Source organism: Cololabis saira, chromosome 11 (assembly GCF_033807715.1).
Source record: "Cololabis saira isolate AMF1-May2022 chromosome 11, fColSai1.1, whole genome shotgun sequence".
NCBI classification, from domain to species: domain Eukaryota; kingdom Metazoa; phylum Chordata; class Actinopteri; order Beloniformes; family Belonidae; genus Cololabis; species Cololabis saira.
Window position 1 is genome coordinate 23902892 of NC_084597.1, and position 16987 is coordinate 23919878.

Consider the following 16987-nt stretch of genomic DNA (forward strand, 5'->3'; position numbering starts at 1 on the left):
CAAGCATCCATACATATACCACAAATGTAATACAGTATTCTTGAATATGTGATTTTTAGCTTTATTTTATAATTATAGACTGTTTTTAAGTGCCGTGTTAGAATCTTTAATATAAGACGAGGCAGAGCAGAATGACTAGAATGTAGCCGTGCCTCACTCACAGTTTGTCACCCTTTTCTGACTATGGAATTACTCTAAGATTTGCTTGGTTGATCATAACATAAATGTACAGGACTTTTGCTTAGTGTTTGGCTAGCTTCCATGTCTATCATTGTTTGACAGTATGACCATGTTTGCGTGAGTAGGAGAACAAACATACAGCAGACTTTTAACATTGGTCAACTTCTGCCCTCTTCAAAATGTTTAAAGCCGAATAGTTAAAAAAAAAAAAAAAACAGCCCAAAAAACAAACAGTGTCAACTCGGTGCCAAATCTAATGTGTTGTGAGTAATAAAAGTCTTGTACCAATATGGTTTGATTTGAAACAGGAGAGCATGGGAGTACAGTTTGCGTTCCACGTGAAGGTTTGGAGAAAGGAGTCGTGAAAGCAGTACTGGGCACACGAGAAACAAATTGCCAAAAAGCATTTTCTTGGCTGGATGTACGTCAGCAAACTGTTAACATACTAGGTCCACATTATAAAATGAGAGCGATTCTCCTATGAGCTCATTTCCAAACAATGTGCTTCATGCTTCTCCATCTGCAACCTTTTTTCCTCTTGCCTCCATTTTTTTTTTTTTTTTTTTTTAACAGCCCCTCTCCTCTTGCCCTTATCCTCTCATCTCCTCAACACTTTGTGACTGTGGTAAGTTAATAGGCCTTTTTCAGAGTTCGAGGAGTTTTACATTTCTTCCTAATTGGCATTCGGGGCAGTGGATGAGAGGAAGACAAATGTTTGCCATACCAGCACAGTTGCAATGACGTAGAGGCGTAGGGACTCGATGGTTGGGGTGGTGAAGCTGCTGCTTACAAAGCCAGTTAGACTGAGGCATGCTCAAAGATGCCTGGATTTTTGATTTTGGTTGTCAGATTTTAATTTTCAGTGTGCACTGTTTGCCGTTGTTGACGCCATAGGTGTGTGTTTGCTACCTCTTGAAAAGGAGTTTAAAGCAATTTGGGCAGTCAAAATTTGACCTAAATATGGAGGATGCATTACAATGATATCCATTTAATATTAAGTCAAATTTGATTATGGGCTGATTGACTTCATTCTTCTAAAAATTAAAATGGCACTGAGTTGGTTTCTACAACAACTTGTGCCACCATCACAAGTGTGTACACATATTTCAGGTTCATCAACTTATAACAAATTCAGACAGTTGGCTAAATGTTACTGTTTACTTGTGATAGGTCTTCTCCTCTGACAAAGGTAAATTGGGTAACTCACAGAACTTTTCACTTTGTTTTTGAAAGCTTTTTAAACAATTAAAGGAGCCGTCTGTAAGAAATGGCCAAAACTGGTACTGCAGTCACTTATAATAAAATAAAACAAAATATTGTTGAGCGGCGTGTACCCTCCCCCTCCTCCCCCCGACCAGAGGTTGCCAGGTAGGCTGCAGAATGCAGCAGGAACGTAGGCTGCCATGGCTGCGATAATTAGAGCCGAGCTGGCAACCCGGATGCCGAAACATTACTGACTTGGTGATTGGGAGATAGGTGGAGGGTGGAGCTTCAGAAACAATACTGACTTGGTGATTGGGAGATAGGTGGAGGGTGGAGCTTCAGAAACAATACTGACTTGGTGATTGGGAGATAGGTGGAGGGTGGAGCTTCAGAAACAATACTGACTTCATGATTGGGAGATAGGTGGAGGGTGGAGCTTCAGGCCAAAACAAAAAATGACAACATAAACATCAGTTGAGGGCTGCAACTCCTTTTTAAACTAGAATATCCTGGCTTGAGTGCTGTTGTCAGTGACATAAGTATTTGAAATGAACATGATTTTTAAATATCTGTTGACATATCGGGGTCATTTTATGATTTGTTTTATTATTGCTCTTACATACAGCTCTTTTAAAATTAGTGTACTTTTTCGTAAGTGTTATTCTTAGCCGTTTTTGCTCACCATGTGGAATTTCCGGTGACCAGGTGAAGCAGCTAACTGGTCTGGCATTCATGAAATATGTTAATGGTGTCATCAGCATACCAAACAATATGTCATCACCCACATACAGGCCACTTATCTCTGAAATTAAACACACACACACACACACACACACACACACACACACACACACACACACACACACACACACACACACACACAAGGATGTTTGTCCTTGATATGGAAAATATTTGCCAGACTTAGTCAGTAGATTGCAGCTGTTCTTGTGACTAAAGCAGTTTCAGAGTAATGATGATCAATTGTCCTTTCAAAGCACGTGGGATGAGTAAACAAAATCACAAAGTACTTAACGCTAAAACATAAAGCACACCTCATAAATCACCAACTTAAGATTTACAAATGCCGTATTTCGTTTATGGTATTTGTTTTTGTTTTATAAATCTCAATGCACCTACAGGATTTATTTTCCTGTAATATCGCTTTGAACAGATGAAGAGCCGTCATGTACAGCCATCAACAGCTCAAACAAAGAAATTGAGCTGAATATGAAGTGACGGTATTAGAGTAAAAATTATAGTTTTGAAAGCTTGGATAGTTTGATTTATTCAGACATAGGAAAGCAATGCTGTCTCAAATTTACATGGTCACAAGATTAACCTAATTTTACTGGATTCAAATATTTATTTTTCATATTTAAAAAAAACCCAACTAATTTCTTATTGTCTTATGGAAAATGACCGTAGTTTAAGAGAAATATGAAGTGCAGAGAAAACTGGCTGCAGTTACTTTTTCTTTTCTGTTGAATCAAAGCTTCAGTTATGCCTTTACAACCCGGGTCTGTTTCCATAACTGATTCCTCAACCTGTAAACATTTCGGAGAAAGAGTGGGAAAAACCATGGAAGAGAAGGGAAGAGAGAATGGTAGAAGAAACGGAGAGGGGGGAGGGGGTTCAAAAGTTGGAGGAGGAGCGTTTGGTAATCATCATATGACTTCAATAAAGGTAGAGGAACTATGTTTTACACCTTTTACTGAATCTCAACTTGTGCAAACTTTGAAACCAGCCTGTTGTGTCACATGTTAGCATGAAGTTTGGATTTTTGGTGAGGTGTTGTTTGTATTGTTTTGAGTGTGGGGTAGCGCTGGTGTGATAGCAGCTTCTCCCTCCTACTTTTGGATGTGGGAGGGCTCAGCTGATGTCATTGAGTGCAGCAGGCCGAGCTTGAAAGAGGCCCTTTGTTGGCAGCTGTAGCACGAGTAGTCCCTGCTCAGAAACGCACTCACACGGGGGATAGGACAGAGGAATGGCACCGCTCAGACTGCCCTGCTGCCTACTCAACTGACACATCTGCAAGTCAAGCAACCTTTCGGATCGAATCTGCCCTGCTGGATTGATGATTATTTCTTTAGAGTGGAATTGACAAAAGAAAATCCGAGGTCAATAAGGAGGGAAAAAAAAAAAAGATGGAGACGCTCATAAGGAAAAGTTGGTAGACTTTGCCGGACAGCCCACACTTTTTGAAAGGAAAGGAAATATTTTTTGAAAGCAGCTGGAAGGACGTTGGGAAAGCAGCGCACTATATAATTAAGCATAGTCTTGTTTCACATTTTGTTAGTGTTTTTGTATGAGTTTTCTTTTTTCTTTTGTTGGACACATGTAGACGGAAACGTTCAAGGAACATCTGGTTTGAACAAGAAAACACAATTTTCAGCTGGAAGGGAAAGAAAGCAAATGAAAATGTTGGAGATATGCCTGAAATTGGTGGGGTGTAAATCTAAGAAAGGCCTCTCGTCATCTTCCAGCTGCTATTTGGAAGGTAAGGATATTTCTTGAAGTCTGTGGTGGTGTTTCTTGATTTGGGCCTTGATTTTATAGTTTTCAAATATCAGAAAGATAGGGGGGGTCAAGCGTTAATGAGCAAAGGCAGAAGGATCAGGATTAGGTATTACAGCATTAAGTCTCAACAATGACTTCTGAGATGTGGAAACTAAAGAGTGGGGAGGGGAAAGTGAAGAATAAGCGAAGGGGAGGGTGAGGGAGGCCAGACACACTGGCTGGCTGCAGAAGAAAAAAGTGGAAAAAAAGACAGAGAAGAGAATACAAGGAAATTTGACTCCTGACCATGTCCCACTTAACTTTTGTTTATTAGAGAGGTCTGATCTCAGCCTACACTCTCCCGTTCACTTCTTTGCTGTTCTCCATTGCTTGGAATTTGCTCACTGTAACATGAGGAATTTAGAAAATATTGTTTCTTATTAATGACATTATGGGTAATCGATTTGCACATGAATCAAGGAGGACAAGATGGGTTTGCAGGGGGGAAAAGTATTTGATTAGTAATGCACTCTAGTCTTTTTTTCCCCTGGTATCCTCATCATTGAAGTCGATGATGGTGATAAAGAAGTCTAGGCCATATGGTACAAGTAACAGTAGATCTTATTCTGAAATGTACTCATCCAAATTACAGTTTCTTATTTATTCATTTGATGTAAGCTAGTTAACATGGTTGGGATAATTCTAGTCAATGAGTACAGCAGCAATAGGCTTGTAGTCTAAATATTGTAAACTGTATTTCTGCTGTGTTTAACTGCCTAACAGGGTTATCTTTTAGTTGTCCACTGGTGTTCTTCATTGGGTTCTGGCCAATAACCCTGTTCTCATCGTCACCTACAATAGATAGAGCCATAAAAGTAAAATTAAAACTATTCCCCCTTTTTTTTTTAGTAACTTTCCGCTCATTTTGTCCTAGTTGATGCAAGGAAAAATATGTGCCTTTGTAAATCTATGATTGGAAATTGGGCTGACTTGATGGAAGTGGACCACACTAATGATTTTGGACATGGGCTATTACCTGGTTACACATTTTCCAGCCAGTTGGTTACAAACACATTTTATGTAACTTGGACCACCAAGATCATCACAGAATTTTGTTTTAAGCTTCTTTAGGCAGCCTGGTTTTTGGAGAAGTTTTACATCTTGCATCAGCGTGACTCTCAATGCAGTCATGACCATGAATTCCTTACTAGTTCCACACACATTTAATCATCGCGTCTGTCATCTCACTAATGAATCCAAGACATGCTGTAATTTCTCCCACTTCCCAACTGTTGCAGGCTGATAAAGGATCTTCTGTGCATTTATTTTATTTTAGTTTCTTCGTGTTTCATTTATCATATGATCTTTCGTCCCTTCCCCTCCCTCTGAGTGTGTGTTTTCTTGGCCCATGTGTCTGTGTGCTGTCACCCTCTCACAAAGAGCTGTGGTATTTGCGGCCCGTAAAGTGGACATGTGTGGTATGAGCTGCTCAAATGCAGTGCCCACACTTTATGACCTAAACTCTCAGCAGTATAGTTCCTCTTGCTAACTCTCAGATCTCCATCTTTTTCACTCGAGCCTCTTTCTATCTGGCTGAATCTCTGACGCCATCTGTTTTTCATTCTACAATATTCATTGGGAACACACCACTCTTGTTAGTGTTACCAAGGGATAAACTGAATTGAAAACTTTGGCTGCTAGTCATGATATCCTACAGTGTCAGCCTTAACATGATGGGATTTCACGTTGAGAAGGTTAGAATCTTCAGTTACAAATGGAGCTTGGAAGTTGCAGCTAAAAAGAAAAGTTTGATATAATGATTTTTTATATATATATATATATATATATATATATATATATATATATATATATGAGACTCTGAGCCCGGGGCCCATTATGGGCCACAAGACTGTATCAAGTGTGTTTCCACAGCCAAAGAGTCAAAGCAGCACCACATTAGCATGTTTAGGTTTCTGTGTATCTGTGTGGAAGGATTTCTTTTTTTTTTTTTTAAACAGGTTTTTATTCCAGAAAATGAGCATTGGTTACAGATATTAAACACAAATCATTTTTCTAATTTTCCTTCCCCCCCACTCGTCCCCACCACGCTGCCAGTGCAAGGTTTCAAAAATGAAAATATGTAGGATAAAAATAAATTAATTAATTAAAATGAAATTAAATAAAAATGCGAAAAGGTGGATATTCAAGACAATTCAAGTAGGGTATTTGTCTTATGTGATCATCATTACACAGGTTTTCTGAGGTCCCTGAGTCCCCAAGGAGGTACAAGCACAAAAGGATTTATTCCGGCCTAATTTTCAGTTTTGTGGGAGGACTTTAAGTGTCTCAGAATAAGACAGTAGAGGGGCCCATGTATCATGGGATGTTTGGATGGACCCGCTAATGCAATATTTGATCTTTTCTAGCTTGAGGAATAGAATCAGGTCTTTCATCCAGGCGCAAGCTTTGGGTTGATGTTCTGATGTTCCACTCCAACAGGATTCTTCTCCGGGCAAGGAGAGTTGAAAAAGAAAATACATTTTTACTTTTATTTGTCATTGATATACCCTCCCCTGGGAGTCCAAATATAGCCATTTCAGCACTGGGTTGGATATCTCTGCTAAAAGATTCAGATAAAGTTTGAAATATCGTAGTCCAAAAATCAGGCAATTTATTACAGGACCAGAACAAATGGGCCAGGTCGACCTTAGCTATATGACAACGTTCACATGTTTCACTGACATTAGAGTATATCCTAGTGAGTCTGACTCTACTATAATGGGTTTGATGGAGAACCTTGAACTGAATCAAGCCAATGCGAGCACATGAGGCTGACCCATTCTCTATATAGTGCACCACCCCAGGTTGCATCTGAGATATTTATTCCAAGTTCTTCTTCCCAATCTGCTCGGATCTTATCAAGCATGACTTTATTGAGTGATGTTTAGTTTAGTTTAGTTTATTTTCGGTCATGACACAAAAAAAAAAAAAAAAAAACCAAGAGTAAAACTGACAACAAGAAAACGTTCAATTGTTCAAAGATAACATAACAAAAAAGTTTCCAGTATACAAATAAACAAATAACATCTAGACCGAAAAAGGGGTAGGCTGAAGAAAAGCTTATTATTTGCCTACCCTCAAAAAGATTAATTAAATTAATAAAATAAAAGCAAAAAGTAAGAGAAAGACTGCCCGTAAAACAAATTGCCTCTGTAGGGATAACAAACATTCCTCAAAAAATAAAAGATTTTTAAAATAAAGGTGCAGTCTACATGTTACCTTCATCCTTAAAAAATCAAAGCAAATCACCAATTAAATAAATAAATACCCAAATCAACATCAAGCCACTCATTAATTTAATATAAGGAAATCATCCTCCTTTTCAATGTTTTTTTAAATAAAGTTAAAGTTCTACATAATTTCAAATCTATATCTAATTTATTCCATACATCCACTGTTATTCATTTTTGAGATGAGACCCATTTGGTGCATGGGAGTTTGCAGGATGATATCTATTCCTTTTTTTGAAGGTAAACTAGGAATGCATGGGCTGATGGTATGAACAAACTGGTGAAAATGAAGATAGCAGAACAGGTTAGAGTGCTGTAAATTAAATTTGGTGGAAAGAGCATCAAATGTAGCAAAAGTTCCATCTATGTAGAGATCACTGAATGTACTTAATCCTGCCCTCTGCCACTGGACAAAGACAGGATCTAATTTGGCTGGGAGAAAGAGATCATTATTGCGAATAACCTGTAAAGAGAGAAGTTCGTCAGATTGAAATTTTGTCTAATCTGTGACCAAATTTGTAAAGTGGAGATTACAATAGGACATGAGGAGTATGTGTCGAGGGATTTCTGTCATCATTCTAGTCAAACAGTCACCTTGAAAGAGCGCAGTTACTGCCCAAAACTCTTCCAGTATGCAACCGTGTCACTTTGGGGACACTCGGTCAGAAAATGTGGCAATCAGTTGGTTTATATTTCCAGGATTCTGTTTTGAACTGACTATCTTTATCTCCACTCACATCTTGATGGTGATTATGATGAAGATTAAGTGTATCTTATAGGCAATATTGAGATTTTTTCTAGTCGTGATAGTTATTAGGTCTGCTTTTTGGAATATGAGTCACTGTAATATCTTCATGACTGTAAATATTAGTTTTGTCTTGTGTACACATTTTTTTTTATTGTCTGCTGAATTAAATGCCTGGTTTGTTTCTCAAACCTGAGGCTGAATATTAATGCAGGTTACACAAGCTCCAGCCTTTCAGGACACAGGCTATAGTTTTCCTGCACTGAAGAACGTTAGCTTTCCTGTCTCTGTGCATGTTATGCAGGTGAAAAGATGAGATTTCACAGCTCTGATAAGAAGTGCCATCGTGTATGGTGCTCAACTGTGTGATGGAAATGGCCACCTTAAAGGTAAATTGAAAACAAGATGGGCAATCATTAGCTAACATCAGTAACTCACCAGCAGTCCAGCTCAGTTGTCCACTGGTTCCTGTTTAGAGCATCAAGTATAGCCAGTGGTTCTCCTAGTTGTTGTACTTTCCTGGTCTCTTTGATGACCATTAGGCTAGTCATTAGTTGTGATCGCTGGTCATGTGCATCTTTGTTTATATTATGGATCACTTCAGTGTCAGAAATCTTAAGTTAATCATCATTTTGATGGACACTTATTTATCATCCTAGCTGCTTCTATGTGGTTCACCAAATGTGCAGATTTTTTTTTTTTTTTTCATTTTTTCTTGAGATGTATGACACTCTGTTCCCAATCTTTAAGTTGCAGGGATTGTTCATTTGATTTGCAAAACATAGTTTTGCAAGAAGAAAAAAAAAAAAAAAAGTCTAATGCATTTACAGTACTTTCCCCTTGATCAAAAAGAACAAATGAATCATTCTTTTTATTCGGTGAAGCTATCTGTCTAACAAAATGAGACATGTTTTTGTTTTTGTTATTCTGCCTAGAAGTTATAAAATCTGTGGAACTTTGTGTCCGTGTAATATTTTTACCAAAGTATGTCACAAACATTAGATTTAGTTAAGACCTCAAGAATTTGTTAGCTTGAATCTTTATTCTTAAAAACATTCCAAATGATCTGGAGCGGCAGCATGTGACTCTTCTGGTTAATTTGTTTTGCAACAAAGTGTCATCTTTGTAGTATTCCTAGGAGGATCTCTGCTTTGACTTTCATAAAATCCACCAGCGTCTTCTTCCCCGTAGACCACGTTCTTGTTTTACATCTTGTGATTGGAAGGATTATTATGTAATGTAGAAATCAAACTTTGGTTCAAAACATAACTTATCTTTATTTATTTATTTATTAGCTTTTTTTCTTCTGCAACATGGTATACACACACCAGCCACCTTTAGGAATACCAGGTGTACCTAATATAGTGGCCGTCGAGTGTACGTCTTGCTGCTTGCAGAGGTATCCTCCAGATTTATGCAACTTTATCAGTCAACATGAAATTATACAATAAGAGTAGAGGCCAAGTCATATTATACTTCATTATTCAACTTAGAGCTTACTTGTTCTCGGGCATTTTCCAGTACAATTTTGACATGGTTTGGTAAAACCTGCCTTTGTGTGTCAATGAGCTATTCTGAGCTGAAGCTCAGAAAAGCAACTGTAATTCTTTTGATAATTATTTAGAACTATTTTGAACAGTTCAGTATGGATCTACAGAATACATTTGGAGTTTGTGAGGTCTGAGTAAATTTTCTAGAGTTTGATTATCAGAGCTCCCTTGGCTAACAATGCACATAATTTGTTTGGGTTTTACACCTTCAGAGATCACAGCCAGGTGGTGTTGGCGTGGCACCAACGGATAATAAAAGCTGCTGCTGACTTGCCAGTAGGCATTAATCACGTGCATTATCAGCTTAATTTAATCGTTTTAAGCCTGCTGGATATCCAAGTGTCTTGCAGTAGTGCTTGTTCTGTATAAACTACCCAAATTTGCTCATGGTTCAAGAATTTCTAGCATTGGAATAGCTTCTTTAAGGTTAGAAGCATTATTGATAAGTTTTGGGCTTAACTAGTAAATGACCAAAAGAAGCCATTAAATTCCAGTTTTGCTATTGCATTAAAAATTAAGAGTAGCATTACACAATCGTTTGCGTTATGTTTTTTTTTGTTTTTTTTAATGCATAAAACGGCGGTGTGGATAGATGAACACATCGGCAAAACAGGCAATGTTGGGACATGTTGAAGTGTTGAATCTGGAAACCAAAAGACCTGGTGCAAGGTCGGTAAAACTTGTTGGAAACGAGGACTAAAAATGTGGGCCAGTTTTCACAAAGTTTGTGAGGTCTGCTGAGTTACCCTGATAAGTAATTCATAAATATGTCACATTACTAGCAAGGAATGTAATTTTCCAGTTTTTCTGATTGTGAAGATTGTATGATTTAGTTTCCACTGTAATCTTGAATTATTATTATTATTATTTTGAAATATTTCCTTCACACGTCTCACTGGGAGATGAGAACCTAATGGTACTGCAGCCTTTTGACTTAGATAAAAAGTTGTGTGAGCTGTGGACATGCGTGTGGACATGCGTGCCAACATCTGAGGAAACTGCGCAGTCAAGCTCATGTTTAGGCCAAACAGCAGTAAAACTCCTTCACTTTGCTTTCTTTTCCTACCTTCCTGTTAAACACAATCTTCTTTCTTTTCCATTTTCTCACATTCTGAGATTTATCCAGCTGTTTTACTGCTCTGAATAGCCATAATTCAAGCAATGTCTACCATTAACATTACTAAAGCCTTTGAACTCAAGTCGATTGTCTGCGCGGTTCAAGCACATCCATTTTACGAATACCATGAGGTGTCACGTTGAAACACATTCTCTGGTGTGATGTGGAGTAGTTGTTGACATAAAGGTATTAAAGAAAATTAATGCAAGAAGGATGATGCAGGAAACGAAAAGCTTTAGAGACAGGAAGGACAGTGTAGGTCACATGATCAAGCTTGTTACTCTAATCCCCCAGTATGATTACATCGCATGATCTTCTTGTAGCAGCAAGTTAAAGGGGATGTGTAGGAACTTATCTGACACAGGGATCATTCAGCACAAGCGCTTAATTCTTGGGGTTATGTAAAACTAGAAGACAAAAGATCTCACAATTTCTGTCACACTGATGTTTGTGTCCTTGTTTAGTAAAACTTTATCCTGACACTCTCACTGTTCCTGTTTTACAGAAGCTCTCCAGAGACCAGAGTTTGAGGGTCAGGGTCTGACTGAAGCAGCTCGCTGGAACTCCAAAGAGAACCTGTTGGCAGGACCCAGCGAGAATGACCCCAATCTGTTTGTTGCACTATATGATTTTGTCGCCAGCGGTGACAACACACTAAGCATTACAAAAGGTGAGCGCGTATTTACGTTGTTGTTTTTTCGAGGGGTGGCATGTTTCAGTTACATAATGCACATAGGGCTGTTCGATTAATCGATTTTAAATCGTAATCGCGATTATGTAATTAGAACGATGTTAAAAAGTGAAAATCGTAAAATCGATTTTTCACTTTTTTTTTTTTTTTTTTTTATATATACCTTGTCTGCACACATATTAATGATTGATACCATATTAATGATTGATGGAAATACCTCTCAATACCTGCGACAAGTGCCCCATCGGAGAGGCTCTTTAGTGTAGGAGGGGGCGTTGTAACATGCCACCGGGTAGACCGGCTCGTGTTCCTTGCAAAAAACTTGCACATGTGAATAGCAAATGTAATGACTGACATTACACACCTCTACCTCCTTCATGGGTTGCATTATTATTTAGCATGCAAAGACCCAGTTTAGTTTAATTAGAAAATGTCTTGTTTTATTTAATTGGAAATATAACTTACGGTACTGTATGTTTGCAAGTGCTGATTTTTTTCAGAGATAAAACTTTATATTTTATTATATTTTTTAAAACTTTTTTTCAACTTATTTTACAGAGTTTTGCACTTTATTCATTCATTTTTGGTTTAATAAGAGCAAAGTTTGCACTTAAAGCCCAATGGGGCAAATGTTCAATAAAAAAACAGCATATTTGAAATCATTTCTTTGCCTTTTGTCAATTCACAAAGTAATCGAAAATCGGATTTTGAGAGAAAAAAAATCAAGATTTTATTTTTGGGCAAAATCGAACAGCCCTAAATGCACATAGAAAGCAGAAAAGGAAACAGATGGAGAATGTAAAGAGTGATAGCATGTAGCTCAGGTCTGCAGACATAAACAAACCAGGACTCTCATTCCCCAGTTTTTAGATGGAATGTTTTAGTTACAAATGATTCATAACAATTTAAATTAGATTTGCCAGTATATCAAATATTCCTATTCTTTTCTTTGGATTTGACGAGTGAACAACATATCTGGAGATAACAGATGTCCTCATATGGTTAAGACTGCCAATGGGAATGTCCTTATTTGTGTCGCCTCTCCTTCCATCTTTGTCCTCGTTCCCATCTGACTCTCATTTCCTGACAATGGTCTCACACATGGGTCTTTTTCCACTGAACAAACTGTAAAACAATACTGCAGATGGATCAGAGACAAATGGAGGAAGGAAGGAAGGAGGGAACACAGGCACTGGAGTAAACAAGAAAATGTCCAGCACAACATAATTTTCCAGAGTGTGCTGATACAGTATGTCAATCATATACTGTCCAGATTCATGTCAAAACAAAAAAATAAAAAATCCTTGAAACTTGTTTTTCTCTAACTGCCCTGTTGAGTTCCTCAGCCTCGTGTATAATCTTAGGATGTGAAATAGGGCTGCAGGTATCGAATATTTTAGTAATCGAGTATTCTACCAAAAATTCCATCGATTAATCGAGTAATCGGATAAAACATATTTTTGTTTAGTTAAAGAGCAATTATAAATATACATAAGATATTAGATGTTAATTGACATCACTAAGACTAAATTATATAATACAGTAGGTTCATGGCTGTGTATTTAAAAACCCTGAACCTACACCAGTCGACCAAATTCACTGCCTTCACTCAAAAAACTATGGATCTTACCAAGAAATATTCTTATTTCTAACCTAAAAATGCCATTACACCCGATAACACACATCACTTAAAAGATTAGGTGTTTTTCCCACGTGTTTCAATTGAACTTTCATTTGTGTCAAACACATTTTAAGTTCTAGTTACGGTAAGTTTTAAGTTAAAGTCTTTAAGATTTTGAGTTTTGGCAGTGTTCAAAATAAAATTATGAGACCTGCTGTATTGGAGCACATTTTCTTTTAGTTAAAACTGTAGCGGGAACAGATGTTTAGAGGAACCTATGTATGTATAGAGTGGATTGAAAATAAAAGTTAAGCACTGAGCTACATGTGTCTCCCGCCTGAGCACGGCATGTTACAAAAACCAAACAAATCCGCTGCCTCTTTCTTCTTCCTTTTACGTGCGCGGCGTCAGTGCGTTGTGCCGCATTAAACGTAGTCCGGGCGAAATACCTGCTTTGAGCTGCAAAATTAAACGATTCCTCGAGGCAGAGAAAATTCCTCGACCATTTTTTGTAATCGAATTACTCGAATTATTCGAGGAATCGTTTCAGCCCTAATGTGAAACTTTCTACCTAACTAGGAGAGAAGCTGCGTGTGCTGGGTTACAATCACAACGGTGAATGGTGCGAGGCACAGAGCAAGAATGGCCAAGGTTGGGTGCCGTCCAACTACATCACCCCGGTCAATAGCCTGGAGAAGCACAGCTGGTACCATGGGCCTGTTTCACGCAACGCGGCAGAGTACCTGCTCAGCTCGGGCATCAACGGGAGCTTTCTGGTCCGAGAGAGCGAGAGCAGCCCCGGACAGAGATCCATCTCTTTGCGCTATGAAGGCAGAGTCTACCATTACAGGATTAACACTGCATCTGACGGCAAGGTGGGTTCACGCAGAGGCACACATGCATATGGTATACATTAGGGGTGGGTATTGGGAAGGACCTCACCATACGATACGCATCACGATACTTGAGCCACGATACGATACACATTGCGATATCCCGATTATGCGATATCCCGATTATTATATTCTACATAGTTCACCGAAAAATTTAAAAATGCATTACACATCTTAAAATCCAAGTTGTATATATGTACATCAGATGATAGTGATGGATCTTAAAATCCGAGTTGCACGTTCATCAGATTATAGTGACAATTCATGGGACAAACTGAGTCAAAACAATGTTTTATTATAACTATACAAGCTAAAGTTACAACATATTTATATATGTTATTCATATTATTTACATCATATGAAATTAACATTAAATTTAGTATGAGGTTGCTTTAATTATGTGGCAAATGATAATAAAAACAAGAAAGATGGGTACTAAAACCAAGGACAGGCACAGTGATCAGTCAGTATAGATATAAATCCATAAATAAATAAACCTCTGTCCATTATTTTTCATTTTTTAAGGACAGGCAATTGTGTTATATAAAAAATAAATTATAAAATGAAATAAAACGTGAAATAAAACCTGAGCTCAGTGCAGGGCCCTCCCAGGGTTGGTAGAGAGTGGCAATGCCCACGACTGTCACTTAGGTAGGAGTACTGGGTGATATAATGGAAAAAAGATCGGGAATAAAAAAAAAAAAAATCGATATTCAAATTTTAAATATCGATATTGAATCGGCTGGAAAAGTATCGCGATATATTGCCATATCGATATTTTTGCCCACCCCTAGTATACATGCACCAAGAATGTGTTCAGTTCCTTTTTAAAGATGACTATTGATCAAAGTGACTTAAAATCACTCATTTTCTTTAACTGGTTAAAAACCTGCTGGCTGCAGGTATTTTTGTCCTAAATTGAACTTGACAAATAAAGGATTTAACACTCTCCTGTTGTGTAATCCAGTATCACACCAGTCCCACTTGAGAGATGGCGTAATGGCCTGACAAGAATGGACCAGCGTTATGTTTTGTTCCTCTTAAACTTGATTATTAAAATTTCACTCACAAAGTCAAAAATTGGAGATGATCATTTGGATATTTTATTGCCCCTAAAATGTTTAAATGTGCTTAAGTCGTTTGGTTTTGGTAAAGAAAATGGCTGATTCTCATTTTGGCAATGCCCCATGAAGTCACTTCCACGTAGCTTGTCTGAGTTGCAGCGAGGTAAGCTAGCTTCAGGAACTCTAACTATGGCAAGAATGCCTCCAACCACGTCTGTGCGTCTTGTAACAGCCAGCAGACGTGAGATGTGACCCAGACACTGACACCCATGTTAAGAAGTGCATGGGGGAAGACAGCTGTAACCAAGTTATGTGCACTAACGCATAAAGTAAAATAAAAAGAGAAACGCAGGCAGACACGGCTAGACACATGCACAAGGCACAAGGTCACTTCTCATATTGTTTTCCATCCTCCCAGCGAAGTCAAAAGTCTGGTATGATAAAGTTCCCCAGTAATTTAAGATTACCTCAGCATTCCCTCAAGTAGCAGCTTTTGTTTCCCACTGACTTTTTCACTTCTTCCAGTAAAAAAAGAAAAAGAAGAAGGGTTAAACATTTTTCTTTCTTGCATTTGTCTTTTTTTTTTGTTTTAAAGCTTGGAGAACATCCAACTGACAATTAAATTTGTTGAAAATCTATTAGTCTACGGGGGTAGTCTTTTTTTTATATGCTGTTGTCTGTGCAATGCTGAGTATTAAAATGTAAAGTTATGCAAAAGAAAAAGGTTGAGGAAAAAACATCTTTTGAATATGAAAGGCTTGTATGATGGAACAGTCTGTGTCCACTGAGCCCTGACCAATATCCTTCCGTCCACCAGTTTCCTGACAAATGCCTTTTGCAAGCTTGGAATGGGCAAAGATCAGAACTTTTCCATTTATCACTAGTCTCACTTTTTCTTTCACAATTTTCAGAAAATGCATTTCAGACCCAAGAATTTATATTGCAATTAAATGCAAAAACAAGGAGTTTTTTTTGTTTTTTTTTTTGTCAGTAGACTTAAAAAAAAAAAAAAAAAAAGAAGAAGAAAATAAAACCTGCCCTCTTCATGCATTTGCTCAGTTAGAAACTGTTTCTCCTCCAGCTGTACGTCTCATCAGAGAGCCGTTTCAACACACTGGCAGAGCTGGTCCACCACCACTCCACTGTGTCGGATGGCCTCATCACCACGCTGCACTACCCTGCGCCGAAGCGCAACAAGCCCACCATCTATGGAGTTTCCCCCAACTATGACAAGTGGGAGATGGAGCGCACTGACATTACCATGAAACACAAGCTGGGAGGGGGCCAGTATGGGGAGGTGTATGAAGGTGTCTGGAAGAAGTACAATCTCACCGTGGCTGTCAAGACACTAAAGGTATGAAGCCATGTGAATGTTTATGTAGGGTCCTCTGCTTCTGAGTGTCTGTGGATTAGGCTTGCCACCCGTCCCGTAAAATACGGAATTGTCCTTTATTTGAGAAAAAAATGTTGCGTCCCGTATTGAACTAATACGGGACACGATTTGTACTGTATTTTCATTAAGTTTTACACCATATTCTAGTTGAATTATTGAAATAAATGAACCTTTACACCATATTCTAGTTGAATTATTGAAATAAATTAACTTTTACACCATATTCTTCACCTGTAGGCTATATTACATCTTGGCTGATGTGGACATACATAGGCTATTTCAGTTGCTAGTATGGTTGTCTGTCTGTACAGTCATGCAAGTTCAATGCTATTAAAGCACTTTAAATCAAAGCATTTAGTTTTTTCATATAAAATAAACACATTTTTATTCAGTTTAGAAGTTTTGGGGCTTTTTTTTTGGCTCCTGTGCTGCTGAAATCAGGGCGTCCCTTATTTCTATTTCTGAAAGGTGGCAACCCTACTGTGGATATATAATAATGAAATGCACAATAAAATAGGGAGCTTAAATTTAGTGGAACATTGATACCATCTGATGGTACGTAGGTGCAACTACAAGCATCTTCATTTTTTTTTAAATTTTTTTGGCCAATAACTGTTCAGGAGGACACAATGGAGGTGGAGGAGTTTCTAAAGGAAGCTGCCGTTATGAAAGAGATCAAACACCCCAACCTGGTGCAACTGTTGGGTATGTAAATAACTTTTGCAAAGCTGACGCAGTTTCTTG

General features: G+C 38.0%; 1 protein-coding gene across 3 annotated transcripts in view; it reads left to right on the plus strand.

Moving 5' to 3' along the window:
* Positions 1-16987, plus strand: part of abl1 (c-abl oncogene 1, non-receptor tyrosine kinase) — a 46513-nt gene that overhangs the window by 22299 nt on the left and 7227 nt on the right. For 2 of the 3 annotated variants that reach the window (XM_061734099.1, XM_061734100.1), the window contains 4 exons: positions 11087-11251; positions 13473-13768; positions 15932-16204; positions 16864-16948. In XM_061734099.1, the coding sequence (XP_061590083.1) occupies positions 11087-11251; positions 13473-13768; positions 15932-16204; positions 16864-16948 (819 nt within the window). Of the gene's footprint in view, positions 1-3311; positions 3881-11086; positions 11252-13472; positions 13769-15931; positions 16205-16863; positions 16949-16987 lie in introns of those variants that run through there. The other variant, XM_061734101.1, reaches the window with a different exon arrangement.